Source organism: Plectrocnemia conspersa, unplaced genomic scaffold (genome assembly GCF_051122295.1).
Source record: "Plectrocnemia conspersa isolate PC_06_02 unplaced genomic scaffold, ASM5112229v1 ptg000001l, whole genome shotgun sequence".
Lineage (NCBI taxonomy): Eukaryota > Metazoa > Arthropoda > Insecta > Trichoptera > Polycentropodidae > Plectrocnemia > Plectrocnemia conspersa.
Genome location: NW_028277165.1, coordinates 9,843,737 through 9,866,251, shown reverse-complemented (window position 1 = coordinate 9,866,251; position 22,515 = coordinate 9,843,737). Strand labels below are relative to the sequence as shown.

General features: G+C 31.8%; 2 protein-coding genes and 1 long non-coding RNA gene across 10 annotated transcripts in view; 2 read left to right on the top strand and 1 right to left on the bottom strand.

The window, feature by feature from the left end:
- The window catches only part of LOC148238738 (uncharacterized), a 477,006-nt gene that overhangs the window by 267,661 nt on the left and 186,830 nt on the right, over positions 1–22,515 (top strand). The gene's annotated exons all lie outside the window — the stretch shown is intronic.
- LOC148238743 (uncharacterized) lies at positions 13,107–15,852 on the top strand. Of its 4 annotated transcripts, none has more exons than XM_088201063.1 (5): positions 13,107–13,289; positions 14,083–14,147; positions 14,215–14,290; positions 14,365–14,447; positions 14,517–15,852. In XM_088201063.1, exons 2-5 carry the CDS (start codon positions 14,109–14,111, stop codon positions 15,714–15,716), a joined length of 1,398 nt encoding a protein of 465 aa, XP_088057189.1. In that variant the 5' UTR covers positions 13,107–13,289; positions 14,083–14,108; the 3' UTR covers positions 15,717–15,852. The 4 variants fall into 4 exon arrangements, with proteins under 4 accessions (XP_088057189.1, XP_088057192.1, XP_088057190.1 ...); XM_088201066.1 differs by having other exon boundaries at positions 13,244–13,289; positions 14,083–14,136; XM_088201064.1 differs by lacking the exon at positions 13,107–13,289 and having other exon boundaries at positions 13,973–14,147.
- LOC148238742 (ATPase family AAA domain-containing protein 2-like) overlaps positions 18,174–22,515 on the bottom strand; it is a 29,915-nt gene continuing 25,573 nt past the window's right edge. For all 5 annotated transcript variants that reach the window (XM_088200936.1, XM_088200945.1, XM_088200951.1 and 2 more), the window contains 3 exons: positions 20,848–21,167; positions 20,689–20,786; positions 18,174–20,615 (listed from right to left, as the gene is read on the bottom strand). In XM_088200936.1, the coding sequence (XP_088057062.1) occupies positions 20,398–20,615; positions 20,689–20,786; positions 20,848–21,167 (636 nt within the window). In that variant the 3' untranslated portion in view covers positions 18,174–20,397. The remainder of the gene's footprint in view (positions 20,616–20,688; positions 20,787–20,847; positions 21,168–22,515) is intronic.

The window sequence follows — 22,515 nt, the reverse complement described above, 5'->3', positions numbered from 1 at the left end:
CAACGAGATGAGGGGCAAATCTCCAGTCAGACCAAAACCCCAAACACTGTCATCTATGGTGCGTATTACACCCTTAAATGACAGTATTAAGTCTTCGGCGGAGGCTGTTGCAGCCTTCACTAATGTAATAAATCCTGCAACAGAAAGGTTGCATATAAAAAAGATTCTTCCCACTATGGGCAAAAACTCAACCGGCCTCCTAGCAGCTAATAGAGCCAAAGCTCAACGGATTGTTGATCTAACCCGGCTCTGGAAAAAGCTGGGTTGAAGGCCTTCATTCACGGGATGAAGGATCCAAGGGCGATAATTTTAAACGTCCCTAGTGATGCTAATAATGACACTGAGTTTCTAACATCTGTGTATGAACAAAACATTGAAGGCTCATTAAACATTACAAAAGAAGAGTTTATATCTAAATCCAAATTAATTGTGCGCTTACAGTCGAGAGTAACTAACTCTCGACATGTAGTAATTTCCTTACCTCCTTCGTGTCATTCTTTCCTCACTAGGGAGAGCATTGTCTATATTGGTCTGCAGGCGCACCGTATTCGCGACCACGTTCGTGTTATGCGGTGTTATAAATGCCAGCTGTACGGGCACTCCGCGCAGAATTGCCGGGCTCCTCAAGCCTGGTGCAATTGGTGCGGACTCCAGACGCACGAGAGCTCCGCTTGCCCAAATAAGGACAAGCAGGTGGCTTGTGCATCGTGTTGCCGTCTTAAAAAACAGCACTTGTCCCCTGCTTTCCGTCTCCAAAAAAGATAGTGATGCCGGAGACCATCAGTAGATAAATCGCGACGGTCTACCCGTCCAGGTCGTTCACGTGACGACCTAGGAAGGAGGCCTGGTCTAGCGCCTGTATGCGCAGTATGCAGGCGCGAAAGCCAGGCTAGGTACATCCGGTCGCTCATGGGCCGAAACTCCTGAGCCTGATGCGACCGTGGAAGGAGGGCGTGGGCCCATGGACCTTCCACTTGTCCCCTGCTCATAGGGCTGAGGACCAGTGCTATTAGCTGCAAATCGTGAACCTATTAGCTGCAAATCGTGCTGAGGCCCAAAGAATTGTCGCACTCAATCCCACCCTGGAGAAGGCCGGTCTGAAGGCCTCTCTTCACGGGTTAAAGGACCCCAGGGCAATAATTTTAAATGTCCCCAACGACCAGATTAATGATAACGAGTTTTTGTTATCGATTTTTGAGCAAAATATAGAGGGATCAGTGGACATTTCCAAAGACGAATTTCTCAACAAATCAAAAATGAACCCCAAACGTTCGCCATATAGTCATCTCGACTCCCCCAACTTGTCACTCCTTCCTTACTAAGGAAACACTTATCTATATCGGATTACAAGCCCACAGAATACGAGACGACGTGCGCGTTATGAAGTGTTACAAAAGTCACCTATATGGACATTCAGCGCAGAATTGCAGGGCGCCACAAGCGTCCTGCAATTGGTGCGGTCAGCAATCGCATGAGAGCTCCTCTTGTCCTAATAAGGACAAGCAGGTGGCTTGTGCGTCTTGCTGTCGCCTCAAAAGGCAGCATTTGTCTCCGGCTCATAGGGTCGGAGATCAGAGCTGCCCTGTTTATAGGGCCGCCATAGCCAGGGAGATGGCCACTATCAATGGCTAGCCCTGTCTATGGTTGTAGTCACTGTTTCTATCGAAACTATCGAAAATTTATTCTCAACTTTTCTAAAGTCTCACAAAAACTAACTCTCTTATTAAAAAAGGACGTATTATTTAAATGGACAAACGAACAAGAAGACGCTTTTGAGACACTTAAAAACGCATTAATTAACGAACCTATATTGCAATATCCCGACTTTACAATTCCTTTCACCCTGACAACTGACGCTTCAAATTCTGCTATAGGGGCAATCCTATCCCAAGGAACCCTAACCAAAGATCTTCCGATAGCTAATGCTTCTCGCACACTCAACAAAGCAGAAATAAATTATTCCACAACTGAAAAAGAATTACTGGCAATAGTATGGGCATGTCAACATTTTCGTCCATATCTATACGGACAAACTTTCCAAATAATTACCGATCATCGCCTATTAGTCTGGTTAATGAACTGCAAAGATCCAAGTTCACGACTTGTAAGATGGCGTCTCAAACTTGAAGAATTTGATTATACTATTTCATACAAAAAAGGAAAACAAAATTGCAATGCTGATGCATTATCACGAATAAATATAGATCCGATAGCTAACAAATTAGTATTTCTTAATATAACAAAAGATAACCAGATACCCAACAGAGATAAAGAAATCAGTATTCCCAATGACGAAATATTTTAATCATACGATAACTTTCTCGAATTTCAAAATACATCGACCGATTCATATCCTAACTTAAGAGAAATAGGCCAAAGTCTCTTCGACCAGAAAGACAATCTGGGTCACTGTATATCAGCTGACTTAGAAATGTCAAAAGGAATAGCAGCCGAAATTAGAGAACAAATAGAAAACTACGACGAACTTTCTAATGTTTTCAGAACAGTAGGAGATATTTTAATCTCAGACAAAGGAAATTTTAAAGTATTCCATTTAATTACCAAACGAAACTTTTGGGAAAAACCCTCTTATAAGGATATCTTTAGAACATTACAAAAATTACGAAACTTATTAAGAGAAAACGATATTAATTCAATTTCAATACCTCACCTAGGTTCAGGATTAGACCAATTAAAATGGCAAAGAATAAAACCAATGATTAATTACATCTTTAGAAATTCCAATGTCACAATAACTATTTGTTCAAATAAAATAATTGTACCCAAACATGATCAAATCCATGAAATCTTAAAAGAATATCATGACTCTATTATAGGAGGGCATGCAGGTTATAATAGGATGCTAAATAAAATAAAGTTTAAATTTAAATGGCAAAATATGCACAAAGACATCGCAAATTATGTGAAACAATGCGAATCTTGTCAGTCAAACAAAGTATATCGCCAAAAGATTAAGCAACCCATTGAAATAACCACAACTAGCGAACGTGCATTTGAAAAAATCGCATTAGACATAGTAGGACCATTACCCCTAACCGAGAATGGCAATAAATATATCCTAACACTACAAGACGATTTGACAAAGTATACACAAGCATATCCAATACCAAATCATGAAGCCGAAACAATCGCAAGGACATTTACTAGCAAATTCATATGCCAATACGGAGTTCCAAATTCAATTCTTACCGACCAAGGTAAAGAATTTACTTTCAATATTCTAAAAGAAGTCTCAAAATTATTTAAAATACGGCAAATCCAAACTTCAGCATATCACCCAGAATCCAATGGAGCTTTAGAGAGAAGTCATAGTACCCTTAAGGACTATCTCAAGCATTATATTTCTCCAGAACAAACAGATTGGGATCTTTGGATTCCCTTCGCTATATTCAGTTATAATACTACTCCACACACTGCAACGAAGTTCACACCATTCGAATTAATCTTTGGTAATTCACCAAACTTGCCGTCAACCTTAACCAAAACTGAATTCAATAATTCGCCGATAATTTAAAATTAAAATTATGTAAATCGCGAGAAATGGCTAGAGAAAATTTAATTAAAGCAAAGGCAAAAACAAAAGAAAATTTTAGAATTGCCAAAAGGTTACGAACATTTAAAGTAGGCGACCAAGTATATCTAACCAATAACGCAACAAGATTAAATAGATCAAAAAAGTTATCACCCAATTTTAATGGACCATACGAAGTTGTAAAAGTAAACAACCCATTAAATATTACAATTAAAATAAAAAACAAAATAATTAAAGTCCATACGGATAGAGTAAAAATAGCTCATTTACGATTCAAATTCATTCAGAACCTACGAAGTTAAGGATGATATTCTCTTTTTATTACTATATATATTTCATGTATAAATTCCAAGTAGTCCGAGTAATCAATCCTCGAGATGAATCATTCCAAGTAGTCCGAGTAATCAACCCTCGAGATGAACCATTCCAAGTAGTCCGAGTTATCAAACTTCGAGATAAACCATTCCAAGAAGTTCGAGTAATCAAACTTCGAGATGAACCATTCCAAGTAGTCCGAGTTATCAAACTTCGAGATGAACCATTCCAAGTAGTCCTGAGTTATCAAACTTCGAGATGAACCATTCCAAGTAGTCCGAGTTATCAAACTTTGAGATGAACCATTCCAAGTAGTCCGAGTAATCAAACTTCGAGATGAACCATTTTAAGTAGTCCGAGTATTCAAACCTCGAGATGAACCATTCAAAAGTAGTCCGAGTAATCAAACTTCGAGATGAACCATTTTAAGTAGTCCGAGTAATCTAAACCTCGAGATGAACCATTTAAAATAATCCGAGTAATATATGACTCGAAGTGATCAATTAAATAGTAACTGAAATCCAAACAATTTCATTGATAAAATATTCAATAAATCATAAAATCCTAGAAAATCGATAAAATCTCTAAAAGACAAGAACAGGATTCTTTCGCTCCTGCAAGATCTAATACTAATTATTACGACAACTATCGAAAACTTTAATCAAAAATATTAAGCGATTTCCGACAGTCGCGCTCAATATACGTTATCAAGATATTTAAACAACTGTAGGCTAATGACAGCTGCAGTATATATATATATATATATATGTTTTCACAATGAAATAACTTACCACACACACACACAACTCATACATTCACCTACAATTCTAAATTCTTGTACATTACAACAGACAAATGGATAACTCGAATTGTGGCACAGATTGACCAGTGATAATAATTGGTATAATTTAATGATATGTTTCAAGAACCAACTAATCAGTCATCACAGAAATCACTCCCTTAAGAAGTGCACGCCTAAATCAAAGTTATTCTTAGACATGTATTATATTTTTCGTAAACAAAACGCCACTCGTATGTTTACTCTTAACGGGGGAGGTGTTATAAATATACAGATAATGTTATCACTTAAGTATACTTTTATATATATTATTATATTATTGTTCATGTTATCGTAGGGTATTTCTCAATTTTTATGTAAACGTGTAAATAGGCCCGGACCCACTGGTAAGAAAGAGAATCAGAGTGGGATTTGTGAACGGAGGCCGAACGCTAGACGTTGCTTCGACTGTAAATAATTGGCACAAATAAAAACTTTACAACAAGTGAATTAGAACATTATTTTGCTCATTTATGCATCACCTCTGCACAGGATTGCGCCTGACGCTCCGGCGACTCGGCGCCTGCGTGCGTATGCACCCATTTAAAACCATATAAATTACAGTCGCCGGCGGCTAGCCGACAGTGCGTATGAGGCCTAAGCGCGCGCCGGGATATAGCTTAGTGCAGTGTCTCTTAATCTCTTAAGAGTGCCGCACCGTTTTGAATCTGAAAATAGGTCTCCGCACCCCATGGAAAAATGTGCTTCGAATTTTTAGTTTAGAAAAATATTTTTTTTTGCAAAATTAAATGTTTATTTAAAAAATATTGTGCATTTTATATATCAAATACAAAACAATATTGTTTTTATTAATGGCTAGGCTGTTGCTTTTTCAATATAATATTTGCGAAGCGAGGCTCTTTTTTTGAGAGACGCGTAAATCATCACTTGCATTTAAGTGATTTCTCGCTTTACTTGTTATATGCAAAAGCGATGAAACTCCTATTTCACACAGGTAGGTGGTGGCAAATTGTAGAAGTGACTGCAATGCTGCTTTCGCCAACTGTGGATAACGTTCTAACTGTGTATACCAGAATTGTTGTAGTTCTAATTGTTTGAATTCCATTTGAATATGTCCACTGTCTCGCATTTCAATGAGATCGTCTTTTTTTAAATCACTGTCATCCATCGAATTTAGGTTATATAGAAATGGATCCAGTATCCATCTCTGAGTTTTGGTAATATTTTCAGTAGAAAAATATCCATTGAGTGATTCGCTCAATCATTTCAAATGTATTGCACAACAATTGAATCAAGCAAATTTTTTTTCATTTTCCACAACAATTGAATCAAGCAAAATTTAATAAATGATATCTAATAATTTATATTGTTAGGGCTTCTCCCGCACCCCCAATAATCCTTCCGGCACCCCCGGTTAAGAACCACTGGCTTAGTGCGATTAAATAAACAGTGAAATATGTTATAATCACAGCATTTTTCTTACAAAGTGTCAATTGAAGATGATTCAAAGTGATGTAGCATTGGAATTATTGATATATAATCAAAACTATAAATTATGAGTATGCCAGTAAGTGTTTGGTTATATGAATAATATGTCACGGTTATTCTAACAAAATTACCATTGACTTTCCAGGGTGTAATATTAGAAAACAAACAGCGGTGTTTGAGCAATTAAAGGTATACATACCAAAGTTAATTAAATATATTAAAATGCTAGTAATAATGAAAAATCTCGTATTGGTGTAAACAAAAAGTTACATTTTACCCACTATATAGTATCGTTTACAGTTAATTTTCAGAATGTTACTAATATCATATTAACTAAAAATAGTTCAAAAAAGTAGAAATTCTAAATTCCAGAGGCTCAAAACTCGGGTAAAATAAATTCGTTTCATGATGAATATTTACATATATATATATATATACAATTTTTTTCTATGGAATTATCTCACATATTATTTATTATAAATAGTGAAATCACTCAACACCAAATTGCGAATCACGTATCAATAATATATAAAAATATTTAATTAATTTTTAACACTTTACGGTCGATTTACGCGGCGATATTCGCAAGACACCCAACCGTCCAATTTCGAACAAATGTAACGTTTCCGTTAGGCTAAACACACGCTGTTATAAAAATGTTACCGAAAAACCCCACCTTATCGGTTTGATTCAGGTAAAGATGGTAATTTTTTTAGAGATATGTTTCTTGAAATTCTTATCTACAAAATTACAAAAAACCCAAAATATTCAAAGGTAACCGCATAAAAAAACGAAATGTTAAGCCAGACCAAATATCTAAGTACATATTATCAACCCGAAGCATTATAACAAAATTATCAGTGATTCTCAACTTTTAATTTAATTTACAACTTTTTGCATTATTATATTTTGTTAGGTTTACAATATATTTTTGTAATGCTTATTTATTTCGTACTCCTTCATTTATTGATACTATTTTCTAAGAAATAAATTACAGTAAATCAAATTCAAAATTTTATAATATAAAATATAATGTTTTTTATTTATAATTATTTTCTGTTATATATATATAAATATATATATATATATATATAAATATATATAAATATATATATATATATATATATATATATATATATATATATATATATATATATATATATATAAATATATATAAATATATATAAATATATATAAATATATATAAATATATATAAATATATATATATAAATATATATATATATATAAATATATATAAATATATATAAATATATATATATAAATATATATATATATATATATAAATATATATAAATATATATAAATATATATATATATATATATATATATATATATATATATATATATAAATATATATAAATATATATAAATATATATATATATATATATATATATATATATAAATATATATAAATAAATATATATATATTTATAAATATATATATATATATATATATATATATAAATAAATATATATATAAATAAATATATATATAAATAAATATATATATATATATATATATATATATATATATATATATATATATATATATATATATATATATATATATATATATATATATATATATATATGTATGTATGTAGAGGTATCGTGGGCATTTAAATGCAGATTCATCAATCCCAAATGTGATATTTGATAATATTATAATATTTAGACCTGAAATGATCCCGATCTGTTCAAAGTAAATAAATTGTTCTCAACATGTTTTCAATTACCAACATATTGAATACCGGGCATTATTTCTAAAAATGGAGCGTGCGGCGGGGATTATTGCGAAAATTAGGACTTTAATTAATTTGTGTAACTATCCAAGCACATTGGTGGTTCGATTCTTTATTGGATGCGAAGTATACAGTAAGTGTGTGTTTTTCATTATTTTAACACATTGCTTACCGTGTGGTAAAAATACAAAAAGTGGTAAATATATAATATTAACGCTATATCATTTTTAATTATATTAAATATACTATATAAAATAATAATACATAAATTATTACAGAAATATAAAAGAATAATACATAAACAATAAAAGATTGCATTTAGCCATAGGCAAACGTTACGTTTGCTCGAAATTGGACAGTTGGGTGTCGTGCACATATCGCTGCGTAACTTGACCGTCAAGTGTTAAAAATTTTGAATTGATTGTATAGGTCACAAAATTAGATATTTTCGGTTTTTATTATAAACAACAGTATTTTATCATCATTTTATTATTATCTTTATTGTTTTTATTCAAAAATATATATATTTGGTTATTCTAAACTAAAAATTATATTTTATTTTATTGGTACGCGATCCACAGTTTGACATTTACTGATTTTATCATTGCGAATACAAAAAAACGATCATGATGAATCTGTTTTTAAAATTTGACGTTAAAACGTTGACTAATTAAAGAGTTACGATGTTTTAAAAAAAATAAGTTTGTATCCTAATTTTCGCAAATAATCCCCGCCGCACGGCTCCATTTTAGGAATAATGCCCAGTATTCAATGTGTTAATTTGCAATCCGATTGTTTATGTTCAGTCAAATGACAAATTAATGAAAATTATTGTCGCGTAGCAAAATTTTATTATTAAATAAAAGTGTTGTCACGGTACTGTCTATTTGAATTTGAATGCTTATTTTTCATTGGTCGAAGCTATTTGAATATTTGAATGCTTATTTTTGATTGTTCGAAACAACAGAACGCATTACCGGAGGCTCGAAAATCAGTCGGAGCAAATTCAATTTTTATTTTTATTACTATTTATTATTATAATTAAATATATTTCCTTTGTTTACGTGTATTGTTACACACCGTTCATACAAAGCGATACGATTCACAGAGTACAGAATTGAACGGGGAATGTTTCATTTTAAGTTATGCGCGTCCGGAAGCGGAAGCGGCTTAGAACAATTATATATATAAGATGTTGCGTCTGCTATTGCTGAATTACGACTGAAAAATTAGTTGCATAAAAACCGAAAAGTTTTGGTTTGAATCTTGATTTTTGTATTGGAAAATAGTTTCGAACGAAAATAAAAGTATTATTATATCGGTTTTCTTTTTATTACCCCCCCCCCCCATGAAAAGTTCCTGGACTCGTCCCGGGTTTTACTTAAAAACCTTTTTTACGTTTTTCTATTCTTAATATGTCTTTTATTTTCTCCAAAGAATTATGGTCACAGTAACCATAGGTACATGAATGAACAATAAATGATAAAGTAAAAAAAAAGATTTTTTAAAGTTTTGATGAAATTTTTTAATATACATCTTCATTTCGATAACTATTTCTGTACATTAATTCATGCAAGTACGATGTGAAAAGTCCGCGGCTGGTTCCAAATAGCCACTACATATGGACATATATGTATATTATATATAATACATATATGTATTTTTTCTATACATGAAGTTATATTATTTTTAAAAGTTGATTTAAAACAAATAACTAAACCATAACTAAATATAAATAACACATTATTTCGTTAAATTATTCGAAAATAATTGATCGAGTTCATGAAGTACGCTGACGAAAAAATAACGTCGTTAAAAATTAGACCATTATAGAATACTGTCTATATTTCAGATTTAAATATCATATTTTTCTTTTACGGCACATAATCAACGAATATTTCTGATATTGTTTGTGTTCACATTCGTATTTAAATCACTCTTAAAAATAAAATTAACTTTTAATTGGGTCGAAGTGGGATAAAAGTCAAACTACGAGCTAATGTGAGTAATGCAGTGATATCAACTTAAACCAATCAAGGACGCTAAGTCCTTATATTCCAATTTTTATTGTTTAAATAATGTTGGTATTTTTAGTATTGTTGTAATTTACATTTTTGAATGCGCGAGCTCGTGAACGTAGGGATTAGCGAACGCGGTGTGGACGCGGGGTGCGGGGTGCGGCGCGCTGGTTTCAACTCGCGCGTATTATTGTTACAAAAATTACTTTTTTAAATAATGTTTTCCAACCCAAATGCCGGCGGATCGGAGCGATTTTTATATCAGGGTGCACAGGAATCTCCCGCTTCGATTGGGGCGATAATTGACGCGATCAAGTGCGCGGCTTTTACGCGAGCCTCGAGCTAAAGTCCGTTTGGTTAACGTTTTTTTCGTAATTTTAAAATTGATCGCGATGATTAAAATTCCCATACGTTCAGGGGATCTTCCTATGCACATTTGAACATAAAGTGGAATAAAAACGCCGTTTCGTACAAAAAATGTAAATATAGCGATAACTCCACTTAGCTTTCGGCGATTCGCTTCCAGGTGGTGTCGGACGAATCGCATTCAGCATGGGAAGATCTCAGCCAAATTGCAGCTCGTTCGGAGCAGAATAGCCGCCTCAGTCCTCGAAACTTTACTGAGCGTCCGAAAACACGCGCGCACACCGCAAACGTCGAGAAATAACCGCACTTGCCAGCCGACATGGGCGGAATGGTCTAAATCAGGCATGGCGAACCTTTTTGGGGTCGCGTGCCAAAAATCCTCAAATAGTATTCCTCGATTGTGTGGCGTGCCCAAGGAGTAAAAAAATTACCAAGATAGAAAAAATAAGTAATTAATTATTTTTTTAAAACGATTGTCGTTTAACTTAGAAAACATTTGATAATTAATAAAATGAAATAAATTAATAATTCACAGATTATTTAATCAAGATTTTAATTTTTTAAATTTCAAATTAAAAAATATTTTTGAACTTGGAAATCGTTCGCGTGCAATCCAAATTCTCAAACGTGCCACCTCGGGCACGCGTGCCCTAGGTTCGCCATGCCTGGTCTAAATCATCTCAAAATTAATTTTAATATATATTTTTATAATTTACTAAAATTATATTAAAATACATTTTATAAACATAATTTTTCATATGATTAATATTTAAATATTTAATAATAAACAGCAGTAATCGTTTCTAACATAACGAAAATGAAACAAAATATACATTATTGAATATTATAGTCATATTTTGATTTTGTGTAATTATAAGAAACACTACAAAACTCGCATTAAATATAAGGCTTTAATTAATATCTTTATACAGATAATATTTTGAATAAATAGTTATTTTTAAATTATCAATAAAACACAGGAAATTCAGCTAAGTTTTTTTAAATATGTTTATTTCAATAATATAAATGATTTTATAAAGATACTAAATATATATAATATACATTTTATTGGTTTATAACCATTTTCATGTTTATAGTTAGTTATTAGCTTAATTCAATAAAAAAAACAAGAACATATAACAATACGCTTGTGGTTGTAATTTAAGGGGAGGGATGGAAATTAAAAAACCTTTAACAATTTAGTGAAAAAAAAAATACAGGGAAAAACAATAAATTTACTGGTAATTTAAGAACTGGGATTATTGATATGTTGCCTTCAGCATTTAAGGCAATATGTGATTTGGCATTTTGTGTTTTAATACAAATTTAATGTTGTTTTTTTATCGGACAGGCATGAGGCATATGATAAAATAGTTATAATTAATTGTTTGTAGATTAAAAAAAAATTTAAATTTTAAATTCAGTTAAATTTTTTTTTGACCTTTCAAAATATTTGTTTAAGATATCAAATGATTTTTGTAATTTATTCGTTATTGGTTTAAGACTAGTTAAAATATCTGTATAGTCAACACTAGTTAAAATAATTGTAACTGTACATGGTAATCGCAATTTTTTTTAAATTTTTGGGATATCTTTCGTATACACGAGAAAGAGCAAACTTCCGTGAGGAACTCCAACTTCGTTTTTACGCGGGATCGAGTATTCATTATTTAGTGAAACAACACATACTCTACTTTTCATGCATGAGCGTATTAAGCGTAGCAGATAGTAAGGAGTTTTGTTTTTGTATAATTTATGAATCAAACCTTCATGTCATACAATATCGACCAATCAGGGCCGGCCCGAAGGGCAGGCAGTACAGGCGATCGCCTGGGGCGCTAGATCTTGTGGGGCGCCGTGATACCAAATAAAGGCGTAATATTCACTTAAAATTATCAAACGATATTGTTAAAGAATATAATTTGCTATTATTTTTTGTATACACTACTGTGCACTCTTTAGATTATTTCACGCGTAAAAAATCGCGACGAAAATAAAACTACAAATTCTTAAATACCCACAATCGCAAAAAAGAATATGGTGTCAAATATAATATTGAATTAATTTAATTTGAATTATATTTTGCGCTTATGTAATAAGTTATTAAAGTATTATTAGAGGGGGGCGGGTGCAAATTTAGTTTTTGCCTGGGGCGCCAAATAGCCTAGGGCCGGCCCTGCGACTAATGATTATCTTGCAAGTCGTATCTTCTTGGTAAAAACATTATTCAGGCGCATGAGACTTTGATACATGTCTTGTCAAAAAATGCGATGCCTACCAATCCTAACGCATCGTCCGTCGATGCCATCTGACAATTAACTGAGAGGTCGGTTAAATTTCCGGAGCGTCTGTGGGCTTGTCCGGTCTTTAGTTAACATGTGCAGGTCTGCCTGTACAGGCAGACCTCTAAGGTCGACCGTAACGTGTATGGCCGCCATTTCGTGCTAATAATGCTAAAATGTCATCCGTCCGTCAAAATATTTAAGTATTATTGAAATTTATAATTTTATTAACTCTATTTTTTTTTACAACGAAAATCAATATCATTAATTTAGACTTTGGCGGTTTCCATAAATTATATCACAGGTTTTTCGTGATTTTTTACCCTCTCCCCTCCCAACTTAAGTCATAAAATGTCTTGAGCCAGACTCCTGTTTGTTTCACACCGTCACAAATTTGCTGACCCTCTTCCCCCCTAAAACTGTGACATAATTTATGGAAACTACATTATAATAATAATGTTATGTTTTAAAATGATAATAAAAATGAAAAAATATATATGTATGTATTTTCTTAAAGCAGATTACTTGTTAAAAAGTCACCACTTCAAACGATCGATTAAAACCTGAAGCGTTTCCAAATCTCCTAATTTCCTGCCATGCTCGACAATTTGTCGTATGTGGATCAAATATTGCTTATGATCGACTTTGTCGTTCACTGTCAACTTGACGTTGAATAGAGTTGCAGTGGCGCTCGTCAAAACCGGTATGATCAATTTTATTTTCGGTATATTACACAAGCCATAATATAGGATGAATTCTTAAATTTAATAATTTTATTAAATTACGTGCAGTGGGTATGCTATATAATAAACATTTAATCCACTACCAGATAGTACCCTCGCCACTTTCAAGAAAATATAGCTACTTTTAGGCTTACCATACGTCCCGGTTTCACATGTTGATCCTGGCTTTTGCGAGGAATAAAAAATTTACGAGATGATCGTTTGTTTAGCTCCCGCACCACTCCTATATTATATAAAACACACGCGGCACGCGGAAACTGTCAAGAGATACTGACGTAGCATGTCGAAACATGTAACCGCTCTTTGCGAGAGTGATTGCGCTTCTGTCAATTTTGACATGCACCAAAGAGTGCGATCGCGCTTCTTGGTACTCAAATGGTTAATAATTTAAAAAAATATTATTTGTAAATAATTCGTTTATGTTTTTTAAAAAATTATAAGACTCACCTGTGAGTAGTTAAATAAATTACTTTTATTGAAGGTTCTCATACTGAGTTTCGCGCATTGCTATCCCAAATATATAGTACACACATTATAATTTGGGAACAATAAGAAAACTAAATTATAAAGACAATTGGTGTAACAAAAATTATTTATTTATAGGTTTATAAATTTAAGCAGTGTAGTAATGTTATATTTTACATTTAGCCACAAATAGAAATCCTTTTATTAGATTCATGATAATTTCACACATTAATTTTTTTTATTAGTTAATTAGATGTTCAATGTAAGTATTAAACTTTATCTTTGCAGAGGCTGACATAGGAAACGACCAAGGAATGTTTACTTCCGTTGACATGATTCAATGTAAAATTGAAGTAATGAAAAGTAAAATGTAACCATTAGTAACCAGCAGGTAATCTGAAATAGTATTTTTTTTTCAAGATCCTAAATGTTGAATGCGAATACGATAGCAGCCAAAATACAAACATAGACAATGTAGACGACATGTTCGAAATGGGTTAGACTTACTTATTAATACAGATGATATTTCATTTCACTATATTTTAATTATTAATTATCATATGATTACAGAAATGCACGATGTTAAAGATATACTTACGGTGAATACTATCAGTGTGGATACTTCACCTCATCAGTTTTACAACGATAACAAAGTAATTGTTAAATATATTTCGATTTCCAGGTATCTCGATATTTATAACTTATTAAGATTACTATTTTAGAAACCGGAGAAAGAAAAATGTATCAGAGTTCAACGTATACATGATAATTCTGATTCTTATAAGAATGAGTGTGACAAATTTGGAAAAGCATTCAAAGATAATAGTACCCTTTCAGTGCATATGAAGTCTCATAGCGATGCTCGTGACTTTGAATGTGAAACATGTGGAAAATTATTCAAAAGTCAAAGCCATCTTTCACAACATATACGAACTCATAGCAACGCTCGTAACTTTAAATGTAAAAAATGTGAAAAAGCATTCAAAAAAAAATCCCATCTTACACAACATATGCAAATCCATAGTGATGTACTTAAAATTAAAAGCCAACTTTCATACCATATGAAATCTTATCATGCTTTTGGATGTGATAAGTGTGGAAAAGCATTTAAATATAAAAGCAGCCTTTCGTGGCATATGAGAACTCATAGTAATGTTCGTGAATTTGAATGTGAAAAATGTGGAAAAGCATATAAACATAAAATTTCACTTTCACAACATATGCAGGCTCACAGCGATATCCGTGAATTTGAATGTGACAAATGTGGTAAAGCATTCATAACTAAATACTGTCTTTCACAACATATGACAACTCATAGCGATGCTCGTGATTTTGACTGTGAAATATGTGGAAAAGGATTCAAAGTTAAAAACAAACTTTCAAGGCATATAAAAACTCATAGCGACACTCGTGACTTTGAATGTGAAAAATGTGGAAAAGCATTCAAATGTCAAAGACATCTTTCACAACATATGCGAAGTCATGGCAATGCTCGTGACTTTAAATGTGAACAATGTGGAAAAGCATTCAAACATCAAGACTATCTCTCACAACATATGCGAACTCATAGTGAGGACGGTGACTATAAATGTGAAAAATGTGGGAGGGTATTCAAAGATAAAAGTACGCTTTCAAGGCATATGAATTCTCATGGCGATGTTCGTGATTTTGAATGTGAAAAATGTGGAAAAGCATTTAAAGATAAAAGTACACTTTCAAGGCATATCAAAACCCATGGCGATATTCGTGATTTTGAATGTGGAAAGTGTAGAAAAGCATTTAAAGATAAAAGCACACTTTCAAGGCATATGAATACTCATATCGATGTTCGTGATTTTGAATGTGAAAAGTGTGGAAAAGCTTTTAAACATAAACTAACACTTTCACAACATATGCAAATTCATAGCGATTTTGTGATTTAAGTCGATTTGCCAGTTTTCCTCTCATGTACATCATAAATTAAATTACTTTAGGTTATAAATATATTTAGTTTCTGATATATATTGCTTTTAACTTCAATTTGAATTTACAACAGTGGAAATAAAAAATTAAAATGTACGTTTTTTTTAAATTTTCCCAAGATAACAAAATGAGTTCAATGACTGAAACATTTGAAATTGACGACGATTCGCTGAAAGATTTTGTGAGTAGCACTGATTGTAATATGGAATATGAATCCGAAGATAGTTCTATTGCTACTATTCGAAACAAACCCAGGTTTTTAATTTCATCGAAAGTTCAGAAAGAAAATAAATTTACACAAATACAATTTCCAGGTTTAACGAAGTTCAGGAGAATTTCGATACATATCAGTCAGCCTCTTTATTTTTATTATCGCCCGGTATAAAATACTAATCGATATTCAAAGTAAATACATGGGAGGTGTAGATGAATCTGACAAAATGCTGAAATGCAAAATGCTTTACCTTGGTGAGGGAAAAACTCTAAAATATTGGAAAAAGTAACCTTCAATATTTTTTCCCATGTGATCCTAGATGCTTATATCATTTATAAGATAGACGTGGGAAGTAAAGGTATGCTACGTCTTCAATTTACATCAAGTATAATTTAAAAAATTGAGCAGGAATGGTTACAAATAAAAAATCAACCACCTATTAAAAAACTACAAATGCTACCCAAACAAAATTAAGAGGTTTGGAAAAATTCCCAAAATGAAGGGTATATAAAATTATCTAACCTATTTTGTGTCAGATGTAAAAAATGTGTTCACGAATTATGTGTATGCCAGCATAAATATGAAGAGTAGATAAAATAAACTTTATTTTTTTATGATGTAAATATTGTATTTTTAGTTAAAAAAAATGGTTTCATATGCAGCCTAATACTTATGTCTAAGAAATAATAAGAAAGATTGAAATATATAAAGGAATGATATAAAATTTATTATTCAGTTTGGTTTTTTTATTATTGAAAACCATATATTATTTTTTAATATATAATACTAATTAGTAAATTTAAGGTTTTGCCATGTACATAGGTTTAACAACTGTTATGTTTTTATTATGGTGTATAAAAAATATTATGATTGCTTCTCATTTAAAAAAGTTTTGTATTTTTTTTATATCCCTCTTTTAAGTTAAGAAATTGTTGACAATTTTTAAATATTATGAAAAAATGTGTGGCACTCAAATGGGTTAATAATATGTACATATTTAAATATCTCATACTTTGTTAAAACTTTAGTAGTTTTTAAATTTTGTATACATGTTAGTGCTTGTTTTCTTTTAAGTGAAATTATATTTTCACTAGTAGAAATTTAATTTCACTAACTAGGCCAGTGAGAATGTATCAAACTAGTCGAATTTTAATTCCTTTAGTCTATAATTGTAAAATGTAAGAATCAAATATTTTGGCCTCACAGTTGCAAAATGCCCATTTGTTGTTCAAACTCAAACCTAACCTAAACGAATTAATCAAACCTATCTTGACCTAATGAAACTATAGTAAATTTTAGAACTTTCATTAGGCCTAGTTAATTAATTTGGGTTTAGTTTTTAACATTTTGGCCTTGAAAGGTGACAATGTCGTTTTACAACTAGGTATATTTTAAAATAAAATTCACTGTTAACGTACAGGAATTAAAAAAAATTATCAAAAATTTCGTTTTTTTAAATAAAAAGCAAATGTTCACATCTGCCAAATGAGTTTAGAGCAGTTTAAATATAAATATCTACCCGTGAAAATGTAATCTGATACGATTACGCTGAAATGCCAGTTAAAATATATTTGTATAAAATAATTTCTTGTGTTTGTTTTTGTTGTCATATTTTCTCATAACAATCCGAGCATCATGGAATTTTTTGCAGACTGTTTACATGTAGAGATAACCTACACTTGCTCACTTAAGTGATTCCGAGAACTTGTAGAAGTTTCTCTAGACAGAACATTGCCACTGAGATCGTAAGAATATTCTAATGGTGAAAAAGGTTGGGATAATTACTTAATATGGCATTCTCAGCTTCTAAATTGACGGAAGCCCATCTCTAAAGAATTTAAATTACTTCTTAGAGAGAGCCTGCAACGGATTGAATGCATCTCTACAATTTTAATTCATCTGCATATCAAAAAAAACGAATTTGTAACTGCCGTATTTATGTCATTAATGAATAACAAGAAGAGCAGAGCGCCCAGGTTTAATCCGTAGTTCGATATTTTGCTTACTAATAACCCATACCAAACTTAGTCGAAGGCTTTTTCAAAATCATTATATACGACGTCTACTCGTACTTCCACATTGAGGGATTTTGTCAAGTTTTGTTTGAAAGAAAGGAGGTTAGTGATTGGAATGGCCGGGATGAAAATATAAATTCGGCTAAATGTAACGTTACTAGGTGATTAAATGCTAATAAACACAAATCTGAATATTGACAATATCTATTCATATAATCGAGTAACATAACACTCATTAATATAATATTATAAACATTTTTCGTTGAAACGACAAAAAAGCACAAATATGTTAAATAGCATCATCAAACCTAATCTAATTAAAATGAGAAAAAATATAATACCCTAGCTTTTTAACCGGACAACCGCAGCAGGCGTAATAAATAAAAAATTAAAATAAAACTAGTCATACGAGAAAGTTATAATTAAACAATGGGAAAATAACTATCATTAAACAGATGCATGATAATAATATACAATTCTTAGAATAATAAGTAGCAATTAAAAACATAGCCGTCATTCTTCCACCTTCGGTTATTAAATCAAATCAGCAACTCAAAATACTCAGTACAATCTCTATACGTTTGTATATTATATACTTATAGATAATCACAACATTTGGTTAATTTTACTGGTTAATTTAAAAATTCAACGTAACAAGAAAATTATTAAAAATTTTAAGAGCATATCGGAAATAACGAATTAGATAAAATTATCGTTTACGTGTTGTGCGTTTAATTATATATATTTCATTATATAATAACAAATTAATGCAACATGTCCAATAGGCGTGAGCAATCGATTATATTCATTGGCAATTGAAAATCTTTGGTTCTGGAGGTATATTTTAAAATTCAGTATTGATAACGTAATTTTGCCAGTTTATTAATTCAGACTAAACGTAATAAAAAGACGCATTATTCAAGATTTGCTCATTCTTATTATTAAATCTTAAGAAAACCCAAACGTTCAACAACTTAATTTGAAACATTATCACAGATCAAATAGCTTAATCAATTCCTAATTGTATACAATGCGTGAAATCATACGATTCGATTAAATATACATCTATGTTATACAGAAAAAATATTTTTTATTATTAATAATAACATATTCTAGAACTACCGTTCGGACAATTCGGTTCATTTCAGGTAAAATAGAATTCAGCGGCAGTGGCATGTTCAGCGGATTTTATCAAATATGTGTGTATAATTTATATGATATAATGAACATTTCAACATTCAAATTACTCATATAAATATATTATATTATAAAAGTACATTTATAACGTCCGTTACACATACACCAAACATTTAATCCCACTTCGAGTCGATCATTAAACAATACATAAAACGTTTACTTAACAGTAACTATGAGGTAGATTATTCATTTAAATGTCAGCGCCGATAAAATTATATTCATATTACAATTAGCTATAAATCGTGTGAAGACAATAATGGCTAACGCTAAGTATTTACAAAGACTTTTAAAATATATATTCATACCGATTATACTAACTGTTCAATACACTATCAATAGACTTAGACCAAACGATTTAAACAATAAGATACGTGTGAAAATGTAGTTTCAATTTTTGAAAAAATTATTGTCGATTTGTATGAAAAAGTAAACAATCGGCAAATGTCCAGACTCTTGACGATTTACGATTTAACCCTACGTTACCTCAGTCAATTTACTAATAAAAAATCTAATTAAGATTACACATTTACCATACAGTCAGTTGCGTTCAGTCGTATCCAAATCTATTAAATTTATTTATTGACAGTCCTGTATTTTTAAATTATAATAAATCAAAAATTAAACTAATTTAAATAATTACTTAAAGTGCTGTACAATATTTTTTCCACAAAGGTGAGACGATTAAAAATGTCCCGTTTTTAGGAAAATTACAAATTATTTGACTCCTCTTAATGACAATTAAAATATTAAAAAACAAGACCTCTTGGGAAAATATTGATGGTGTAACTATTGAGTCATCTCACCTTCTTGACAATGAAAGTACAGTGTAATCAATTAGATATAATAATACAGATTTCAAAAGGTGGGTAAAAAATATATATGTAATAATTTAATTAAAAATTTCGTAACATTTATGGCGAAATTTAAACATTGTCAATATCTAAAATTGCGGTGGGACATTTATACATTTTATTTTATAATATATTATATATGATACAAATGCGACTCAACGTCGACTTTTCGTCACACGCTTCATTTCTAAATAACAGATACCCACACGTTTCATCAACACGATGATATACATTTTTTAGCAATTCAGGTATACATAATCACATAATTGGTAACATCGAAAGTCATACTCTTCGTCACAGTATATGTAGTAAATAACGAGCATCACACGCGCTTGGCGTGCTTTAACGGCCGCCCAGACGGACGTCATTTCGAGATCGCCTTCACGAATCTGTCGACAGTCGCCTTCAGCTCGGCGGGCAAATCAGTTCTGTTGTACGACACGCTGTACTTGTTCACGACCCTGTCGAGCTGATAGTACAAATCGATCAACGGCTTCAGCTCGACGCCTTTTAAAGACTTGGCGCATTTATTAAAAGCACTATCTAAATCTTCCCGATTAACTATTAACTTATTATCACAATCTGAAACGAAAGACAAATATAAATAAAATATTCATATCGACATTAAAAATAGTTTTTAAAAATGTATACTCACTCTTATTGGAATGTTCTAGACTAGACAATTTCTTCCTGTGAGGAGTGGAGGTGAACAAATTATTAGCTTGTTGGCCGCGAGCTTCTACTGGAGACGGACTATAAAATTTGACAATTTAATATATTTAATAAATAATGCATATTTACAATTTTTACATACCAATCGAGGAGTCGATTGCCTTCATTGACGCCATCGACGGCATTAGCGTCAAACAACATCTCCTCTTTGTCTATATGCAGCTTCCTCACAGGACCTGAGTTTGAATCCTCGTGTGTACTATTATCGTTTATTGTCCCTTGAGAGTTTGAGTTGACGTCGGACGGAGAGTGGTTCGCTTTATTAACATTCCTTGGCGATACATGATCGTGTTCGCTCGGCCCCGTATCGTTATCCGTAATTGAAGGCTCTCCGTTAACCGGAGACGAACAGATCGGTTTATTCTCTTTGGACTCTTCGTCAGTGATTGCCGGATTGTTATCCTATACAGTTAAAAACAGATAATTTATATATTAAAGATGCTGAAGATTTCGCAGAGGAAAATACACGTCAAGAAAGTCTTTGTGGAATTTGCAGACTAGGTAGAAAGATAGTTGATGATGAGAAAGACAAAAACATTAGGCGTGGATGGTTTTTTAATTTTATATATAATTGTTCTATTCATATAAATTTGATATATTGGTTGGTGTGTTATCAAGTAGCAATTGGAGTGTAGTCCATAAATGCAGTCATCTAAAAGTAGCACTAACATATATAATAGATTGTTTTAACGCTTCGATTGATGTCTGTTTTTGATTGATCTGAAATGGTTTTCTTCAAAAATTAAAAAAATAAGCAAGTAAATCAATTATTTCAAAAATTTTGGAAAAGAACCAATTCGAATCATAACTATTCATTGTTCGGCCTCATTAAGAAGACAAAAAAAAACAATTAATAAAGAGCAACTATTTAACTATTGAGCTGAACATAGTGAATAATCTGCAAACTTTAAGCTTCATCTATTTGACACAGAACGAATCTGAACGAATGCGATTATCAAGGTGACAGGAAGATAGCAATGCATTTGCGAGTTACTGTTAAACGTCTTCGGTGCAACTCCCAATGAGTTCAAATTCAGACGACAACACCTAGAAAATACATCCACCGAGATGTCTATTGATCGACAGAACACAATTTCAGATCCTTAGTATGGTTTTGGAAAATTGAAGGCGAAAAAATCGGCAGACCCCGAAATCATTCCAGCTGGTAAGCCTAAAAAAATGCAGGACCTTATGGCATATCCGCTGTTATTTGTTTTCAACAAATACTTTTACTTTGTATGAAAAATTATGAAAGTGACTTCTGTACATAATAAGAGAAACAAATCTATGATCGGGAATTATAAGCCAGTGTCGATTTATTCAGCACCAGCCAAAGTATTTGAAATCATACTTTTTAAGTATGCTTCCAATTATATTAAAGGATTTTTGATTGATCAATAGCATGATTTTCGTGTATCGAGATCAGTAGCAACAAATCTGTTGTTTTTCCAATTATGTGACGAAAAATTTTGATATATACAATCAAGCAGATGTCATCTATGCTGATATTGAAAAGGTTTTTGATAAATTTTGTTACCCCTTAATTTTGTGTAATGTAAAGCCCAAAATTTATCACTGCAGTCCAAAGGCATCTATGTCATACCCAGTATAATTTCCATTTTCTGAAGCCTTTTTGAGTGACTTGATGATAAAATTTCCAGTATTTTACTTCGTTAGTTACTCGGGGATACTTTCTATTAACACTTAATTGTCGGGTTACTATCATTATCGGTGGACAATGGAATTTTCC